Source organism: Centroberyx gerrardi, chromosome 1 (genome assembly GCF_048128805.1).
Source record: "Centroberyx gerrardi isolate f3 chromosome 1, fCenGer3.hap1.cur.20231027, whole genome shotgun sequence".
In the NCBI taxonomy this organism is placed as follows: Eukaryota; Metazoa; Chordata; class Actinopteri; order Beryciformes; family Berycidae; genus Centroberyx; species Centroberyx gerrardi.
Genome location: NC_135997.1, coordinates 35,846,954 through 35,865,657, shown reverse-complemented (window position 1 = coordinate 35,865,657; position 18,704 = coordinate 35,846,954). Strand labels below are relative to the sequence as shown.

The following is an 18,704-nucleotide window of genomic DNA, read 5'->3' as shown; positions in this document are numbered from 1 at the left end:
AAAGAACTGTCTGATCTGTCTAATTGACTTAGCAGTCTAACTCACTGCACAGACCTGTCGAACCGACTGACTTGTCTAACTCACTGACCTGCCTAACTAACATACCAATCTAACTCACTGACCTGCCTAACTAACATACCAATCTAACTCACTGACCTGCCTAACTAACATACCAATCTGACTGACTGACCTGTCTAACCACCTGTCTAACTCGCAGACCTGTCTAACCGACTGACTTGTCTAACTCACTGACCTGCCTAACTAACATACCAATCTAACTCACTGACCTGCCTAACTAACATACCAATCTAACTCACTGACCTGCCTAACTAACATACCAATCTAACTCACTGACCTGCCTAACTAACATACCAATCTGACTGACTGACCTGTCTAACCACCTGTCTAACTCGCAGACCTGTCGAACTGACTGACTTGACACCTACTACTACTACTACAATGACTGCCGCTACCACAACTACTGCTGCTAGTACTACTTCTTCTACTAGTGCTACAGCTACTACTACTACTGGTACTGTACTACTATTACTACCAGTCCACTACTACTGCTACTGCTATTGTTACTTCTACTATTAGTATTACTTTCAGCCCATATGCTACTACTACTGCTACTTCTACTACTACTACTGATATTACGACTACTACTTTTACTACTGCTCATACTACTACTACTTTTTATATCATTGTTACCTATTCTAAAATGTACTGATTACTACAGGACATTTGGCTGACAAATAAATTGCTTAACCTCCAAATAATCAAATTCTACAAACATTTAAACTCTAAACTTTCTAATGAATTCAGACTGAAAAAAACTAAAGCAAGCACACAAATTTTCTCCAGAAAATGTAATCTTTTCTAGTTATTATTATTCTCCTCAAAAACTGTGGACTCTAACTAGTATTGTATGGAAAAACCTGTATTGCATAGACAGACTAGATAGAAAAGTAACATCAGCTAGCTAACATAGATAGAGCTATGGCTGGCACTAACATTAACTTCACTGTAATTTGTTGCAAGGTTGTTGAAATAAATAATTAGTAATGCATGGGAACGAGATACTTATGTTGTAGGAACGACTTGGTAAGGCGTGGGAACGAGATCATTATGTTTGGGACTGAGAAGTCAACATATAGCGCAGTGCGCCCTTTCAGTGCTATGGAGGCCTGGAGAGCGGAAAGGAGAGTGAGAGAAAGGGAGAGTGAGAGAAAGGGAGAGTGAGAGAAAGGGAGAGTGAGAGGCAGGCACTGTTTAATTCAGTAATAATAATAGTAAACTTATTTTCTGATAGAAAATATGTTCAAAGACCATTTTATTAATGTGACCTGGAATAACTTCACCTTCAATTTCCCACAATTTGCATCTTTTTCTCCAAGCAGGATTTTTATTCTAGCATGAGTAAATAGGTTTACATATTTTCTATCAGAAATAAAGTTTACTGTTATTATTACTGAACTAAACAATTTCTGTCTCGCTCTCCAGGCCTTGTTCCCATGACTATGGAACCACTAAATAGTCTAAAAATGTGCTCAGACCTCCGCCAAGGCCGACAACACCCTGCAAGGTAGTTAGGCACCTTTTGGTGATATGCCATGTAGTATAGTTTACTTTGCATAGAACAAAAAAAAAAAGGTGAATAAATGCATTTGGAAATAACTTTGAAATAACTAATCATCAAGGGGGGGTGAATACTTCTGCAAGGCACTCAAAGCTGACAGCTGTCACCATCTAGAGGCAACAAATACCCCACAGGGGCGTGAAGGAGAGGTGGTCCTAGTTTAACCCTTAAAGAGGAACTAAACCCCAAACCCAAATTTGTGGTGAAGCCTGACACCTAATGGTGAAAAGCAGGGTAGTGCACTGGCCATCTGCTATTGGCTCGTCTTTGTGCCAGGTGATGTCACCTTCTATAGAGTACGACAGGTGGTGACATCACCTGGCACTCTTACTCTTTAACCGCTTAAATAAGCCACCAGCAAATCTATGGTGTACAACAACTGAATACACTGGTGTGGGGTATTTCATAGCGTGTGTGAGAGTGACAGAATTACACAGGCAAATAACACGCAGACACAGGATGAAAGAGACACAATCAACTATATTTGGCAACACCCATAATGTGATAGGGAACAGAGAGCAGGTTATAGAGGAAACAAGCCACCTTAATAGAAGGCACAGGGTGGCAGGGCAGTGGTATCAGGGGCTCTTCTACTCTAACCTTGCACTCCTGCTAGTAGCCAGTACTGTATCTTTCTCAGCAAACAACAAAAGCAGAGCAGAAACTCAGTGTAGTAGTAGAAGACTTGTTCTGGACGATGAGCTGCTGAACAACATGAAGGCACATGGTAAAGCTGGGCTGGTTGGTCTGCTGCTGGTAGCTGAAACACAACTGGGATCTTGTGTGCCTGATAGCAGTAAATAAATAGCTTCGCAAGCCAGACAAGTCTCACCAAGCTAGTAAACAGAGCTCATTGGCCCTCAACAATAAAATGAGCCCACACAGATTGATCTATGGCTAGGGGTATAGTAAAGGCAACTAAAGGCAACATGGCAACAACTCTGTAAAAATGACACAGTAATGCCTTGCAACTATTTAGTTAAACCTAGCCTTATTCCTGAATTGGCCATAACTTTCAACACTCTCCACAGGTTTATTTTTTTTAACTGCTGGATTCATTTCAATTAATATTTCTGAAAAATGATCAAATCTATTCCACAGGAAAAAACCAACTTAAATATCTGATGCCATCTTTGAGAGGCAAAACCTGGAACTGTATTGACAATTAATTAAAAATTGATTTTGTCTTGGTTCTCATGTTTCTAGCTTTTGTAGAAAGTAGTGTTGAAAGTGTTGACAAATCTAAACTGTTCAATATTATGGATCAAGGGTGTCAAACTCTAGTCCTCGAGGGCTGGTGTCCTGCAGGTTTCTGATCCTTCTGCAGTCCCCCCCTGCATTTTCATCCCTGTATAGAGTGAACGTGGCTCAATGTGTTTTCCAAGGCCTATTTTATTGGACCTCTACCCCCAACTTTGTCTTCAGGGACAAGCTAGTGTAGTGTAGTTTTTGCAATATTTTGATGTACTAAGCTTAGAGAAACATATTCAAATGTTCAAATTTTCATTTCTGCATCAGAAAGATTCTTCCTCCTGCTTGTCCTTGTCTGAGCATAGGGCTGACATCAATGACATTTCCTGCAGCATTTCAAGGGAAGGCTGTTACCATATATGGTCAATTAGGGGCATATTTATGTTAATGTGCGGCTGCACACAAGCATGATGGTGGTTTATGAAGTGTGGTATTTATCAAGGCAGATTACGGACAGGTGTGCGTATGCGTATTTGAAAAACAATTTGTGTGAGTATTGGCTGTTATTACGCACACAATTAGAACGTTATCAAACTGCTCTACGCATGCTTTGCTAAATGAGGTGCCAGGTGTGGCTCATTAGCTGTCAGGGAGGATCAATCAGGACACTGGCCCTCAAGGACCACAGTTTGACACCCCTGCTGTACACAATACATATGGTGGATTTTTTTAAAATGCATTTTTTCTCTAAGCCCTCTCAGCTCCCCATTCTTTCAGTTCATCATTATATAGAATACTACGAATAGGTCAGGCCTATAGTTGGTGTGAGGCCAACAGACTACTTGTGTAAAGAGTTTATTGTAGGAAAAGTGTTTACTATAAGGAGACATTAAATATGGCATTAAGGTATATTATGGTTTAATTTCTATTAAATAGAAATCATACCAAATGGTATTGAATATTTGTATAGACTGGACTCATAGTGTTTCTGTGAATAAATACAATAAGGCTAAAGTAGTGTGGCAGTGCTTCAGCAAACTTTGTTAAGAGGAGTATCACTGTAGCCTATTTCATGGCTCCTTCTATTCTTGACTGAGTGACATAAGCTCTTCTCTCAGAGGCACAACTATGAATACTGACAATGCTTCCGCACTGCGAGCAACACGATCGACAAGTCAGTGGACGTACATTCATTTCCTATAGAGCTGAGTGACCGGGGTAACTCTGCCGATGTGTGGACGGTCAACACTCCCTTGCTTCCCAACTGATGTGATTTGGTTTTATGAGCAAAAGTTCCACCTCGCAAGCGCAAAATGGACAAGCTTCCCACTTCTCTATAACTTTTATGTGAAAGGAATAAATGTTTCAAAAACTATGCCTGGAGAAAGCTTGAATCCATCATTGTGGTCGATGGTAAGCTCTGAAGTAATAGGTTTTTTCTAATGCTATCCAATTAGTGCTTGCTAGCTAGCTACGTTTATTCATGAAAATGATGTAATGTTATGAAAGGCAATACCAAAGCAGCAAAAAATACATGATTTGCCTGTTAAAACTGCACCAGACCACTACATGGATGAAATCAGAGCCTCCGGCCCCGCCCACAATCGGTCAAAATGGAGCGACACATCAATCGAGTTGCTTGTAGTGTGAACACATGGTGTGAGAGCACAGATATACAGTACAGAACAGGTTTAAAGCAGTGTCATATTAGTAAAGCTGTGTGGAAAAGACATTTCATATACATTTATAATAAGTAAAATATATAAAAAAAAAGAATTTACACTGTACATTGCATCAAATCCAATCTAAAGTGAGACTAGGAGGGTAAAGGTGTGATAATGCTGGTGCTGTGTTGGCAGGAGTCTAAAACTGTTCAGACAGAAGATCACACAGTCTCTGAGACACCGAGTCTCTGCTGGTCCGCAGGGTCAGACGGTACATCTAAACAGACAGCACACACAGTTACACAGTATATAGGACAGCTCAATATAGGGCTATACTTTTATCACTTCTTCAAAGGGTTAGTTTAGGTATTGGTTAGGGTAAGTGTTAAGGTTTGGGTTATAAGTTAGAGAATGAATGTGGGCAGAGAAGGTCCTCACAAGTAGAGTAATATGTCTGTGTGTGTGTGTGTGTGTGTGTGTGTGTGTGTTTACCTGTGCCTGTGTGTTGGGCTCCAGTCTGAGCAGGCAGCCCACCTGAGTGCTCTTTGTGTGGATGACTCCGGCTCCAACAAAGTTTGCGGGATTTGGATCCACCCCATCCAGTAGAGCTGCACCAAAACCTATGATCTACAAGACAATATACAGACACTAATTAATAAAAAAAGCTGAAAACAGAAGAAAAACAGAAATACAAAAACCCATGAAGGGCTTCTAAAAACATCTGACACCAAAAGAAGTGCAAAAAAAATAAGATCACAAGCAATGACAAAGTACAGTAACCACTACCTGAGCTCTAATGCCAAGCAATCCTTAAATCGGGTGAAAAAACACAAACTCATGAGATACTTTTTGTATTGTTAAAAGTACAAATAAAAAAATCACAACTGCATGGGTCATTGGAGACTGTGGTTCCAATGGGTGCAACATAGCATGGCAGGTGATGAAGAAATTATGTAATGCTTGGTGTATTGGGATTTCCGTCAGTTTATGTCAACCCCTGCCTCTCTCTTGCTCAACTTTGCTCGGCTATTGCTGGACTCCCTTCAGATTTGATGCTGCGTTCATGTCACATGGGAGACATGGTAGATATGAGCCATACCCACTATAAAATACCCTTCACCTCAATGTTCAGCTCGTAAATACAACTACATAAGTGCACTAGCGCATTGTAGGTGCTCAGCTGGTAAATACTAACAGAAAATACTGTTCACCTCAGCTTTCTTCTGGTAAATACTAGTTTGGAACTCAGGCTTTGGCAATGGATTTGGACCCTGATTTCTCCAACTTTCTCCAGCAAAGAAAATAAATTATTTTAATCACATTAGTCATTTGTCACAATGCCATGATAGGACACAGCTACTTGGAAGTGTGGTTTGTGGTTGACATTACAATGTTTGGTTTGCTGTAAAACATGAACTCAAATGCAACACTCACTAAGTGCATGTGTGTCGAGTGTGAAAAGGCTGATCTGGAGCAACCAAAGTCTACAGAAAGCTTCACTCAGGACATCGGACTGAGCTGTGTATGAGAGTAGTGTTAAATGCTCACTCCTTTGAGCAACTCCCCATGTAGTGGTGATATTTTACCTTAGCCTTGGTGACCTCTGTGTCCATTGGGTGTTTGGCTTTGAAGATTTTCTGAACTTCCTGCTGAGGACTGCACAGAGAGGGGAGAGAAGAGAATTATCTATATTCATTTTAAAAATAAATAATGAATGCATTTGCTAATATTTTATGATTTATTATGAATATAATATTTTGTTAAACCTCCAATCAATCTGGTCAATCATGATATTACATTAAATTGTGAAGGATATGAGGACTCGTGAACTCATGTTGCTATTGAGTTACAGTAGGTATTTTTCAGTTTTCATTTACCACCCAGTGACTGGCTGCAAGCTGTGTACATTATGATCATATCGACTTTCCATTCTGATTGGAATGTAGGAGTGGATAAAACAACACAACCATGGCAGAACAAACACTACACGCCAATATTGACTCAATATTGTGTCTACTCTACGTGGCAAGCCTATTTACATCAACCCTGTACCTACAAGAGATACACTTTATGAAGATGGACTTGAAATGCCCACCAGACACGGGCCTAATTTGTTTAAATACACACACTCAAGTATATGGTAGCAGTTTCAAGCAAGGCATCCATGTGCCATAAAGCCATTAGTCTAAATACAATACCGGCATGTGAAAAGGTACCATTTGTATTTTCTGGCTCAATGCTGACCTATCGGCTGCAACACATTTTATGAATTTGAATCGCCAATCTTCAATTCGGTATACGTAGTACCCACCAAACTTTATTTCAATACATTTTCAATATTTAGACTCGATGCGCTGGCTATTCCCACAGACTTCTTCCACCAAAATGTATCGCTCAGCCAGCGGGGGTGAACCGAATATAAAAGTTGAGATTTGAATAAAATGCGAGCTGTTTGGCGGGTTATATACATGCCGCATTTACTAAGCGTTACCTGACTGACTGACTGCCTGCCAGACCGACCTGAACTTTCCGCGTGATGCCATCGGCTGCGCCGTGGGAGAAATAAGTTGGCGCGTCCCCGAAAAATTGATGGTGCATGCATTGCTCAAAAGACCCCATAAGGACCGCACCGATTATAGTCGAATCATTAGAGTAAATGTATTTATTTGATTCCCCCCTCATTTATGAAAATTGACGTAACAGTATTTGCGGTAAAAAAGCGTCGTCCACCACTTACCGCAGTGTGCCGCACTGTTGAAAAGCAGCTGGACAGCAGCCATATTCTGCACAGTCAGGAATTACTTTTACTTTTTTTTAAAATGTATTTCTCCTTTATTTAAATTGGCACCCAGACATGCTAACGCTAGATAGCTCCCAGGCTAACAAGTTGCTGCATAGTTTGCAGGGGACTGCGAGTGTGCGCCAAGTCTTATGGGGGGCCGGGTGTCATGGCCGTGCGCGAGTACTCTTCTAAATATGTATGGGACAGCCTAATTATGGCTAAATCCAGTTAAAGAAAACGTCCACCCTAAAACAGCTATTGGCAATGTACCTTGAATTTCTGGGCCCATTTTGTTGTTTGGTGGTGAATATGGCGAAGGGGTTTTTTATGCCCAAAGGCCATTGTACAGTTTGATAAGAGAAGTTTTTTCAGCTACCTAAAACATCAATGATAAACGTCAGATTTTGGTGTCAGCCAAACATTCAACACCAACATTCAAAAATCATACAGGCAGAAATCCATAAAAAGAGGCACATCTTTGATAGAAAGCAACAAGTTTACACCCCTTCTCTGGGGGTTGTCACAAGGCATTCTGGGAAACACAGGAAACCACTTCATCGCAAAATAACTCCTGGAATGGATTGAACATCAAAAATTGATGACTAACAGTGTAGGAGTATCTGAGGCGGGATTTCTCCTTTACACTCCTTTAAGTGTGCATCAGTTCTTGCTGACATTAACCTCGGGTACATCTCCCTATAGAATAGTTTATGTATTGTTGTTAGTATGTAATGAGTCTTACGCTCCCAGCTGTTTCCAGCGCTGGAAGAAGTCCTGAGACATCATCTCGGTGGCCTGGAAAAACTTGTTTAGCATCACAGGGAGCTTCACTGCAATATTCTGAAGGGTTCCACCATATCTGTTAACACGCATACAGTCAGAAATTAGCATTCATAAGCAAATACATACAACAAGCATACAGACTGCATTTAGCCACTGACCTGAATTGGATGTTGAGTACTGGAGTATCTGTGAAATCAGACACACACTCAATGTTGAGGATCTGCTGGACCTGAGCCCCACCATCTACTATGGGGTCTACTGGCTTTGTATGGATGTTGAGCTGTGGAGGCCATGGTTAAGGATACCATACACACCTACGCACACACATACACCAACACACCTATACATGGCTAAGCCCCCCAATGGCTGTCTTAAGCCCAGATATCCCCGTGCTAAACAGATTTTCAAATTTTAAACTATTTTCAGATGTCCAAGCTCATTCAGTGAAGATGGACTTGAATTCCCAGTTTTTTGTTAGTCATGACCAGGGATTTTATGCCATTTTACTTTGAAATTCAATACAATTCCTGCCCTCAATTTTACACATTGGAGAGCTATCACTGATTCTTTTATGCCTTTGAGTGTAGGCTTATAATATTACAGTGGTGTACAGTCTCTGAGGGGCAAGTTATTAGGCGTGGTAGTGAATTTCCAGACTTTGTACAAACTTGCTCATAATTTAGCAGTTTTCCATAGTCTAACCCTAACTCTGGAAATCATCATAATTTTCCATATTTTCCTGATCTGCATGGAGAGCCGGCATGACACAGTGGTGTTTCTTGTCAATGTCTGATAGGGCTGTCAACAAATATTCTAAATCCGATTATATAATCGAATTGTAAAAAAAAAACAGACATTCGATTGTGAAAATTAATATTCGATTGTGAAAAAAAAAAAGAGAGAGAGAGAGAGAGAGAGAGAGAGAGAGAGAGAGAGAGAGAGAGAGAGCGAGAGAGAGAGAAAGAGAGAGAGAGAGAAAGAGAGAGAGAGAGAGCTGATGCCCCCACCCACTGCCCTCCAAATTACAGGGAAATTATTGCCCCTTCACAGAAACTAAGCCATATACATCAGGGAGAGACTCGGGGGGACTAATTGTCTGGTATACGTCCAAACTACAAAATTCACTTCAAATTCTGAAAATTGGAAAAAAACAAATTTGGCTGAAAATAAAGAAAGAACTAATCCCCACAGAGAGAGATCTGTATCTATGTGCAATTTACACCCCCCCCTCTGAGTCCCCCTACTTTTCTGAAGACGTATTTTCTTCTCTTGAAACAGAGATATGTCATTTCCAGAGGCAGGGGAATGTAATCATCTGTGGTGATCTAAATGCACGAACCGCTACTCAACCTGATGTAACTAACACCCAAGGAGATAGTTTTATCATCAATCAATCTCCAACAGATCATCTACATGTCCCCCCCCCGAAATAACTATGATACTGTCATCAATAGGAATGGTAAAGGCCTGCCGCAGCCTGAGTCTGTACATCATTAATGGTCGAGTGAGAGGGGACTCTCTGGGAAGGTTCACTTATTGTTCGGCTCTTGGCAAAAGCACTGTAGATTACATGATCACAGACATGGACCCATTCTCTTTCGGTTCATTCACAGTCAAACCCCAAACCCCTTTATCAGACCACAACCAAATTACTCTCTCCCTCAAAAAGACAAGTATCACACCCACAGAGCCCAGTAAGCTGTCCAGTATGCCCAGTACATATAGATGTACCCATAACAGTGCCGAGCATTACCTGAAAGCAAGTAACAGTCATGAAATTGAGTCATTACTGGGCATATCTCAGGCTGTCCAAAATCTTACTTTCATCTATAAGAGAATTGCTACAAAAGCAAAACTGAAAATTTGTAAAAATAAAACTCAAAAAAGAATAATTGGTTTGACAAAGATTGTCAAAATCTTAGAAAACAAATGAGAAGGCTATCAAACCTGAAACACAGAGACCCAGGAAATGAAGAGATACGCCTTCAGTACTGCGAGACACTAAAACAATACAAAAGTACAATTAGAAACAAAAAGATAAATCACACAGAAAGACAACTCAGTATAACTGAAGAAAGCATAGAATCAAACTCATTCTGGGAACAGTGGAAGTCTCTCTGTAAATCAGAGCCTGAGGAGCTGGTTATTCAAGATGGAGAAGTATGGAGTAAACACTTCCAGACCTTATTCGGACCAACACCACTAAGTGATGACTCAGACACCACACAAATTGTGAAAAAATCTGAGCAAATGGAATTGATCATCAAAGATAACCAAAACCTGTTAGATTTCCACATTACTATAGATGAACTGAAAACAAAATTGAAGGACCTGAAAACCAAAAAAGCATGTGGCCCTGATGGCATATTAAATGAAATGCTAAAGCACAGCACAGAAAAATTCCAATTGGCTATTCTCAAATTATTCAATTTTATTCTTAGTGTGGGATATTTCCCTGAGAACTGGAACATTGGATTGATTACACTTATATTCAGAAGTGGAGACAAATTTGACCCTCAAAATTACAGAGGGGTATGTGTCACTAGTGTTATAGGAAAACTGCTTTGCGGTATCATCAATTCCCGAATCATGAAATTCCTCACAGAACACAATGTTCTTCATAAAAGCCAAACTGGATTCATGCCCAAACATCGCACAGCTGACCATATCTTCACCCTCGCCACTCTGATCAACACTCATGTGCACCAAAACAAAAGCAAAATGTATTCATGCTTTATAGATTTCAAGAAGGCCTTTGACTCTATTTGGCACGAGGGACTTTTCTACAAATTATTGACAATTGGCATAGGAGGTAAGATATATGATTTAATTAAAACAATGTACATGAATAACAAATATGCAATTAAAATTGAAAGTAACAGAACCAACTATTTCAAACAGTGGCGTGGAGTGAGACAGGGCTGCAGTTTGAGCCCAACGCTTTTTAACATCTCTATAAAGGAACTAGCAGAGCAACTGCAAAAGTCCTCGGCCCCTGGGGTCGGTCTGCAGTCTGGGGTCGGTCTGCAGTCTGGGGTCGGTCTGCAGTCTGGGGTCGGCCTGCAGTCTGGGGTCAGTCTGCAGGACACAGAGGTCAAATGCCTGATGTATGCAGATGACCTTGTTCTTCTTTCTCCCTCCAAAGAGGGTTTACAGCAGACTGGACGTCCTCTCCAGGTTCAGTGAAACATGGGCACTGACTGTCAATTTGAAAAAGACCAAAATCCTGACGTTCCAAAGACGTTCCAGTTCTCAGAAACACAGATTTACACTAGGAAATACAGAAATTGAACACACAACAAATTATAACTATTTAGGTTTGATTATCAATTCCACAGGACGTTTTAACTTGGCTGTGGATGAACTGAAAGAGAAAGCAAGAAGAGCTTTCTACGCCATCAAAAGAAAAATTCCAATTGACATCCCAATTAGGACCGGGCTCAAAATTCTAAATTCAGTAATACATCCAATTATGCTATATGGTAGCGAAGTGTGGGGTCCTCTAGCCAATCAAGATTTCTCAAAATGGGAAAAACACCCACTGGAAGTCCTGCATGCAGAGCTGTGTAAAATCATCCTGGGAGTCCAGAGGAACACAGTCAGTAATGCATGCAGGGCAGAACTCGGCCAGTATCCGATCATCATCAACATTCAGAAACGAGCCAACAAATTCTACAAACATCTCCGATCCAGCGACCCCCACTCCTATCGGTATAAAGCTCTTCAGTGCCAAGAGTGGAACAAGGACAAGAAGAGTTCCTTCTGGACACAAACACCAGGGATTCAGGACAATCCTCAGTCTCTCTGGACCAACCAAATAATTTCAAAACAGAAAGAAAAATATATCACCTATTGGAAGGAAAAGACAAAAACACAAAGCAAATTAGAACTCTATCTGACCCTAGACAGAGAGTACACAGTGGCAGAATATCTGACCATGTGACCAACAGCAAACTGAGGAAATCCCTAACAAGGTCCAGGCTCTGTGCACACAAGCTGGCCGTAGAAACAGGTTAACACAGGCAGACCTGGCAACCCAGGGAGAGCAGGTTGTGTTTATTCTGCTGTCAGGGAGAGACAGAGACAGAAAGTCACTTCCTGTTACACTGTGACAGATACAAAGATGTGAGACAGACTTATTTTGAGAGGATAGGTAGAATTTACCCAGAGTTCAACCTGCCTGATCCTCTCAAACTGCCCTGCTGTGTGGGGAGAAAAGTCAGTGTGCAGCATTAGCTGCTAAATTTGTAGATTGCTGTCACACTTTAAGGGAAGAGGGACACACAGCTGGATGAGAAATGTGAAGAATAATATATGAATGTATGTGAAAAGTTCTGTTTTTAATTGGCTACGGTGATATTTTGCTGGTTTATGTTTCCTCAGAAACACAAGTGACAAACACAGAAACAATGATAGTCAGTAGACAGTGGAGGCACAGCAACACACACGCACACACACACACGCACACACACTAATACATGGGAGGGGATGGAATTATTCTTCTGTTACTTAATTTTTTTTATTTTTATTTTTTGTTATTTAATAATTTAATTGATGATTAATCTCTTGTTACATGCTTTGGCAATATTGTTTGTTTGTGAAGTGTCATGCCAATAAAGCACCTTGAATTGAAATTGAATTGAGAGAGAGAGAGAGAGAGAGAGAGAGAGAGAAAGAGAGAGAGAGAGAGAGAGAGAGAGAGAGAGAGAGAGAGAGAGAGGTCTACGGTCTTTAAATGAAGTTTTACGGTATAGAACATTATTTTATTTGTTTATTTTGTAATGTGTAGGTATGTAGATCTTTTAAAAGACATGTTTATGTTGAAATAAATATACCTATACAAGTAGTTATGTCTTGTTGTATTGGTTTGTCCTCTTATGGACATAATGTGTAAAAATAGATATTCGAATGGTTTGAACCTATGTGTTTTTTTAGAAGGAATAATCGAACGTCATTTTTGGCCAATTTTGACAGCCCTAACGTCTGAATGTTCAGCCTTTTCCCCCCAGTGTGAGCTGATGCTTGTATGGCTGGTCAGTGAGAGGACACGCTGTGCGACTACAATGTAAGCAAACAACACGAGGCAGAGCTGCAGTGGTCAGACATGCTTGACATACTTTGGATATCTATGACACAATACAACAAGCAGTTATACAATACAACAAACAAAAATACAGAGATCCTTTTACTTGGTGAGAGGGATAGTAGCTGTGAGCTAGCTAGCTGGTTAGCTAGCAATTTTGAGTTGATCCAAGTGCCAACTAGCAGTGGAGAGGATATGAGTCTTGAGGATGTCCTGACTGGTCACAGATGAGGAGAAGCTGAGGAACTGGGTAGATGTCTTGTTGCCATAGAACACATATATACGACCTAGGGGACAACAGCAGGTCAACCTCTCATACTGTAGTTAACCTTGAGTTCATTGTTCTGGACCAATCACATATGATTTTACATCTGATTCATAGACCAATAAGAGCTTTCTTAGGTTTCCAATGCTAGCCCATCAGAATTATTCTTGATTTCAGATTTTATTTTCCCAAAACCAAAAGGAGCAAAACTAGAGGCTATTGCTGACCAAATGCGCTACTCACCCAGGTTCTGTCTGTACTCAGACTTGAGTCCAATCTGCAGAAGCTGGTTCTCATAGAGAACGCCGTTGTTCTTACACACAAACCTGGAGTTTAGACACACACACACACACACACACACACATATATATATATACACATATAGTGCATATTCAGGATTTTTAGTTAAAGTACTCTATTCTATCAAAGTGAAAAAAAAATCTGTTAAAGTATAAAATCAGGTTTTAACCTATTCAATCCCTTTGCTTTGTTTGGGCTGAAATGCCACACTAACAAAATATTTGTTCATTTACATGTATTAAAATTTGTTATTCAGATGTTATATTTAGGCTATTTAGTGAATCTGAACAATGTTTTCATTTTCTTAAATGGGACTCAACAGGATTTTAGAGTGTAGGGTGGACTCTCCATCACAATACTGAGCACAGTATGGGATATGTGGCTCACTTATGGATAACTTTCGAGTCTAGCTGTTGAAATTTAAAAGAAAATATCAATCATCCCTTTCCAATCACTATGATTGAAAATACAGAAGGTGCAGTTTCAGTGGGTTTTTCCAGTCCATTTTCACTATGGAAGTCAATGGAGAAATTTCACAGTGATGGGAGGGTGATGATTTATATTTTCTCTGAAACATTTGAGAACTGGACTCAAATGTCATGCATATTTAATCATTTTATTTATAAAGCACTTTTCAAAACAAGGTTACAAAGTGCTTTACAAAACAAGATAAAAACAACAACAGAGTTCAAAATTACAAAAAAAAAAAACCCATAAGAATAAAAGTCGACCTAAAGGAAGTAGAAAGAATAAGACAGGGATAAAAGGGAAAATAAAATAATAAAAACAAGATATAAAATAGTAAAAGAGAAGGGATAAAAGTCACACTAAGAAAAAGCTTTTACATAAAAGTAAGTTTTAAGGAAAGATTTAAAAGATGATACTGACTTTGCTAGCCTGAGATCCTCAGGCAGGGAATTCCACAATCGAGGGGCCCTGACAGCAAAAGCGCGGTCACCTTTCGTAATGAGGCGGGACTTTAGGGCCATACCTGAGGACCGCAGGCTGCGTTCGGGCCCATAGGGGGCTAACAAGTCAGAGATGTAGCTTGGAGCCAGGGACCGTACTGCTTTAAAAGTTATCAGCAAAATCTTAAAATCAATTCTAAAACTCACAGGCAACCAGTGAAGCGAGGCAAGGATGGGAGTAATATGGCCTTGTCTTTTGGAATTGGTTAAAAGCCTAGCAGCTGCATTTTGTATTAGCTGGAGGCGAGAGATGGCTTTCTGCGTAATAAGTAAAAGTAAAGGGCATTACAGTAGTCAAGCCGCAAGAAATACATACATGGATGACCTTTTCAAGGTCTGAGTATGATAAAAAATTATCTAATTATATCCCCGAAATGAGTTTTGGGGATATTATGGATTCACCCCACCCGCCACCGCAGATCCTTCATGTGAACGCGATAACTTGAACAGTTTTTATAAGAATCTTTTCAAATTTGGTATGGACATTGATGACCCCTAGAGGAAGAACTCTATTGATTTTGATATGTTTATAATTATAATAACTATTAAGTGATTAAATTAATCTCCATTTGGACCCATATCTCACCAATGCTGCATTATATTGTATTGAAATTTGTCAAGAGAATTGTTCAGGCAATTACGGAGATTTGTATGAAGTTTGCACTTTCTGTGATTATTATTAATAAATTAATCAATTAATTTTTGTACTGTTATTTTTTATTATTATTATTGTTTTTCTCTTTGGGCTCAATTTCCCGTGAGATGCTAGAGCCATGAAACTTTGCACCATGGTCTAGTATGGCTTCAGAAACCACAAGAACCACAAGAAATATGACTCCCATCGGCCTGATGGTGGCGCTATAATTAAAGGTCAAAAACTAAAAGGTTTAAAGGGCTGTATCTCCCACACCGTTTGTCCGATTTATATGAAACTTGGTACACATGTCCACCTAACTGTACTCTACAACATCGCCGTTAGCGGCTATATTTAATTAGTTACATTTATTATTGAGTGTTAAAAAAATAGTTAAGGTACATACCCTTTATTATTGGGGAGACAATCCCTAGAGGATCATATCCATTCATTTTGAAGTGTTTAGGAGTAATAATAATATAATTAACTGGTTAACTTTATTAATTTGTGATATAAAAATAGCATTCAAGCTTTATTATTATGAGATTAGCCCAGAAGGAAAAGTTTTATTATTTGGCTAAATAAAAATAGTTGGGACATACAACCAATATAATTGGGAAGATTAACCCTGGAGTCTTATTGTGTGATTATTGAATGGCTTTTTATTACATTTGACTTAATGGGGCCTTCGAGGATTGGGGAATTTCGGGGATATACCCTTTGCTGTCGGCCCCCGACAGCATCCTAGTTTAGGGTAAGTTACCTGCTTCACCGGGTTTAAGTGGGACATACAGCTGGGTATCATCTGCATAGCAATGGAACTGGATATTATGATGACGAATAATTTTACCCAGAGGGAGCATGTAAATAGAAATTGATAGAGGAATAACAATATTAGAGGAATAATAATATTCCTCAAGATTGACCCACTGGGCAACAGAGGAAGAGGCCTCTCCAACTACAACCGAGAAAGTTCTGTCCGAAAGGTATGAGCGAAGCCAATCCAGAGTCCCTAATGCCAACCCATTTTTCGAGTAAGATGTTATGGTCAACCGTATCAAATATATATCCCATGTTGTGCCAAAGTATTCATTTTATAGTGTCCTTTTCTCTTCTTTTTTGAAAAAAATCAATTTACTTTGTCTTCTTTTTGCTGGTTTGAACTTAAAACGTTAAAACTTCAATAATCTTAAATCATAAAAACATTTTAAAGGAAAACATTGTTTCCCTACCGATGTCATTTTGTTTCATGAACAGCAGTTCCGCGTTGCACGAACAAAATGGATGAGAAGTTGATTACAGCCATTCAAAGCTTCCCGGTCCTCTACTTTTAACTGAAAGATTACAGGAATAAACATCTAAAAACACAGCTTGGAGAACGGCTGCATCCATCATTGGGGTTGATGGTAAGTTCTGAAGTAATTACATTTTTTTCTGTTTATTTTCAATTAATGCTGCAGGAAAAATACATGATTTTCCTGTTCAAAACATCGTAGAGGGATGAGACCACTACATAAATACAATTGGGGCCTTTTGCACCGTCCACAATTGGTCATAATAGTTTGACCCATCAACCAAGTTGCTCACTGTGTGAACAAGCAGCTAGTGCTGTTCGTGTCCTACCTGGGAAAATTGTCCTCGAACACATCTGTGGATGCAGGGGTGGGGCTGTCAGAAAAGACATCAACTAGCAGGCTAGCTCCTGCTGAAGGGGTGGGGTTTAGACTCAGCAGGTCAGCAGAGGGGTAGGAGGAAACCTGGGGGAGTAAACATCAGCAAATATCAACTTCCATAAAAAGCACACCAAATCTAAACAGAATTGTACAGTATTTACATACATACTAATCAAAAACTCATCTATTGTCGTTCTGCACATCCATGTTATCAGAATTTTTAGAATTTACAAAAACTGCCTAGTGAATCACTACCCTTAAAAGTTAATACAATTACTACCTGCATGCACATATGAAAGCAGATACCAGTAAAACGGTAGTGGTCCATTTCAAAGGTGTTCAGAACTTGACTGGATAGACTATGAAATCAATGACAATCCAGTCATTGTCAAAGAGAAAGCTTAAGATTGCTGATGGTCAACATGAGCCCTCTAAACTACCAAACACATTCTTTAACACCTAAATTGTATCATTAAGATTTTTCACGATCTGAAGTTGGATTTGGCTGGACCTATCAGGCTTTTCCCCTACTGTAATACTCTTTCTCTCCAAATCACACAGGCAGATAGAAAGCCCTAATGCAGAGCCCTCAAGAAAAAGTCTTTTGGAAAATGGATGCATTACTGATATGAACATCAGATAGTGCTGCTCAGTGTCATTGTCTAACAGGCCCAGAGATCGAGACAGTGTCATTTTAGTTACTGAACAACTTCTCTACGTTCTACATAGACTGGCTCAACACCGAAAAACAACCCACTCTAAAGGTCATACATGCCCGCTCCCTTAGGTCCTGTAACAATGTCCTTTACACTCATGGGCTTTAGTCACAATCAACATTAGGCACACAGAAACCATCAGCAGCCTGCTGCACCAAGTGAACATGCATTTGATCTTAAGTTACGCTCTAAAATCTACACCAACAGTTGTGTTGAAACGAGTTAGTTTGACACTAAAGCTGTCTCTTTAAGTTGCACCACAGAGACTGAAGGTAAGACCTTAACTAGTACAGCCTAACGGACCACTAACCAACACATTGTCACAGTGATGTTTTCACCTTCTGTGGCGAGTAACGTGAGCCAAAATCAATTTCTCTTGCCTAAATTAACAGTAGCCGAAATTAATATTAGCTAACTTATGCAATAGCAAAAGAAAAACAGGAGAAGCCCAACAAATTTAACCTCACCAAATGTCAACAGATAGGTACGTTTTCAGGTACAAAGAATTAGGATTCATTTGTAGCTTGTCTGCAATACCCACCATAACCACAGGCATAAATCTGTGCATAAAACCGAATGTAACTAAATACACACAAGAATACATTAATTATCGTTAATTTCAACAGGGTGAAAGCTATGTAGTTGGTGCAAATAACCTTATGACTGAGAAGACAAAGCACCTCATTAATTTCGGATTCCGCAGTTTGAACAGGCTTGCTGGTCTAACTAGTTGAATTCTTCACACACCAGCCACCAATATCACATGACTGGTTATGTTGCCTTATGGGAAAGCGTCTCCATTTCCTTTTACGGTTACTTGTCTCTTTTTACATCTCTGTGCTAAAATCTTGTGGTCAAGATTAAGAAGAATAAGATATCTAAAGGTAAGATGAACAAAAGATATGCTAAAATGGCTTCTAAATCCTAATAGTCACTCAGCTGCGTTTGTCGCTGTTTCACCCCAGTCATTGCTGGTGTTGTTCGCTGAGTTTTTGTCACTGCTATT

The 18,704-nt window shown here is 39.7% G+C and overlaps 1 protein-coding gene across 2 annotated transcripts in view; it reads right to left on the bottom strand.

Annotated features, from left to right (window-relative positions):
- Positions 1-2,099: 2,099 nt before the first annotated feature.
- LOC139922060 (AP-2 complex subunit alpha-2-like) overlaps positions 2,100-18,704 on the bottom strand; it is a 39,530-nt gene continuing 22,925 nt past the window's right edge. The window contains exons 16-23 of one of the 2 annotated variants that reach the window (XM_078291123.1): positions 16,933-17,066; positions 13,651-13,733; positions 13,341-13,429; positions 8,218-8,342; positions 8,019-8,135; positions 6,081-6,150; positions 4,987-5,121; positions 2,100-4,771 (exon numbers count right to left, since the gene is read on the bottom strand). In XM_078291123.1, coding sequence (XP_078147249.1) covers positions 4,694-4,771; positions 4,987-5,121; positions 6,081-6,150; positions 8,019-8,135; positions 8,218-8,342; positions 13,341-13,429; positions 13,651-13,733; positions 16,933-17,066 — 831 coding nt within the window. In that variant the 3' untranslated portion in view covers positions 2,100-4,693. Of the gene's footprint in view, positions 4,772-4,986; positions 5,122-6,080; positions 6,151-8,018; positions 8,136-8,217; positions 8,343-8,374; positions 8,838-13,031; positions 13,430-13,650; positions 13,734-16,932; positions 17,067-18,704 lie in introns of those variants that run through there. The other variant, XR_013507601.1, reaches the window with a different exon arrangement.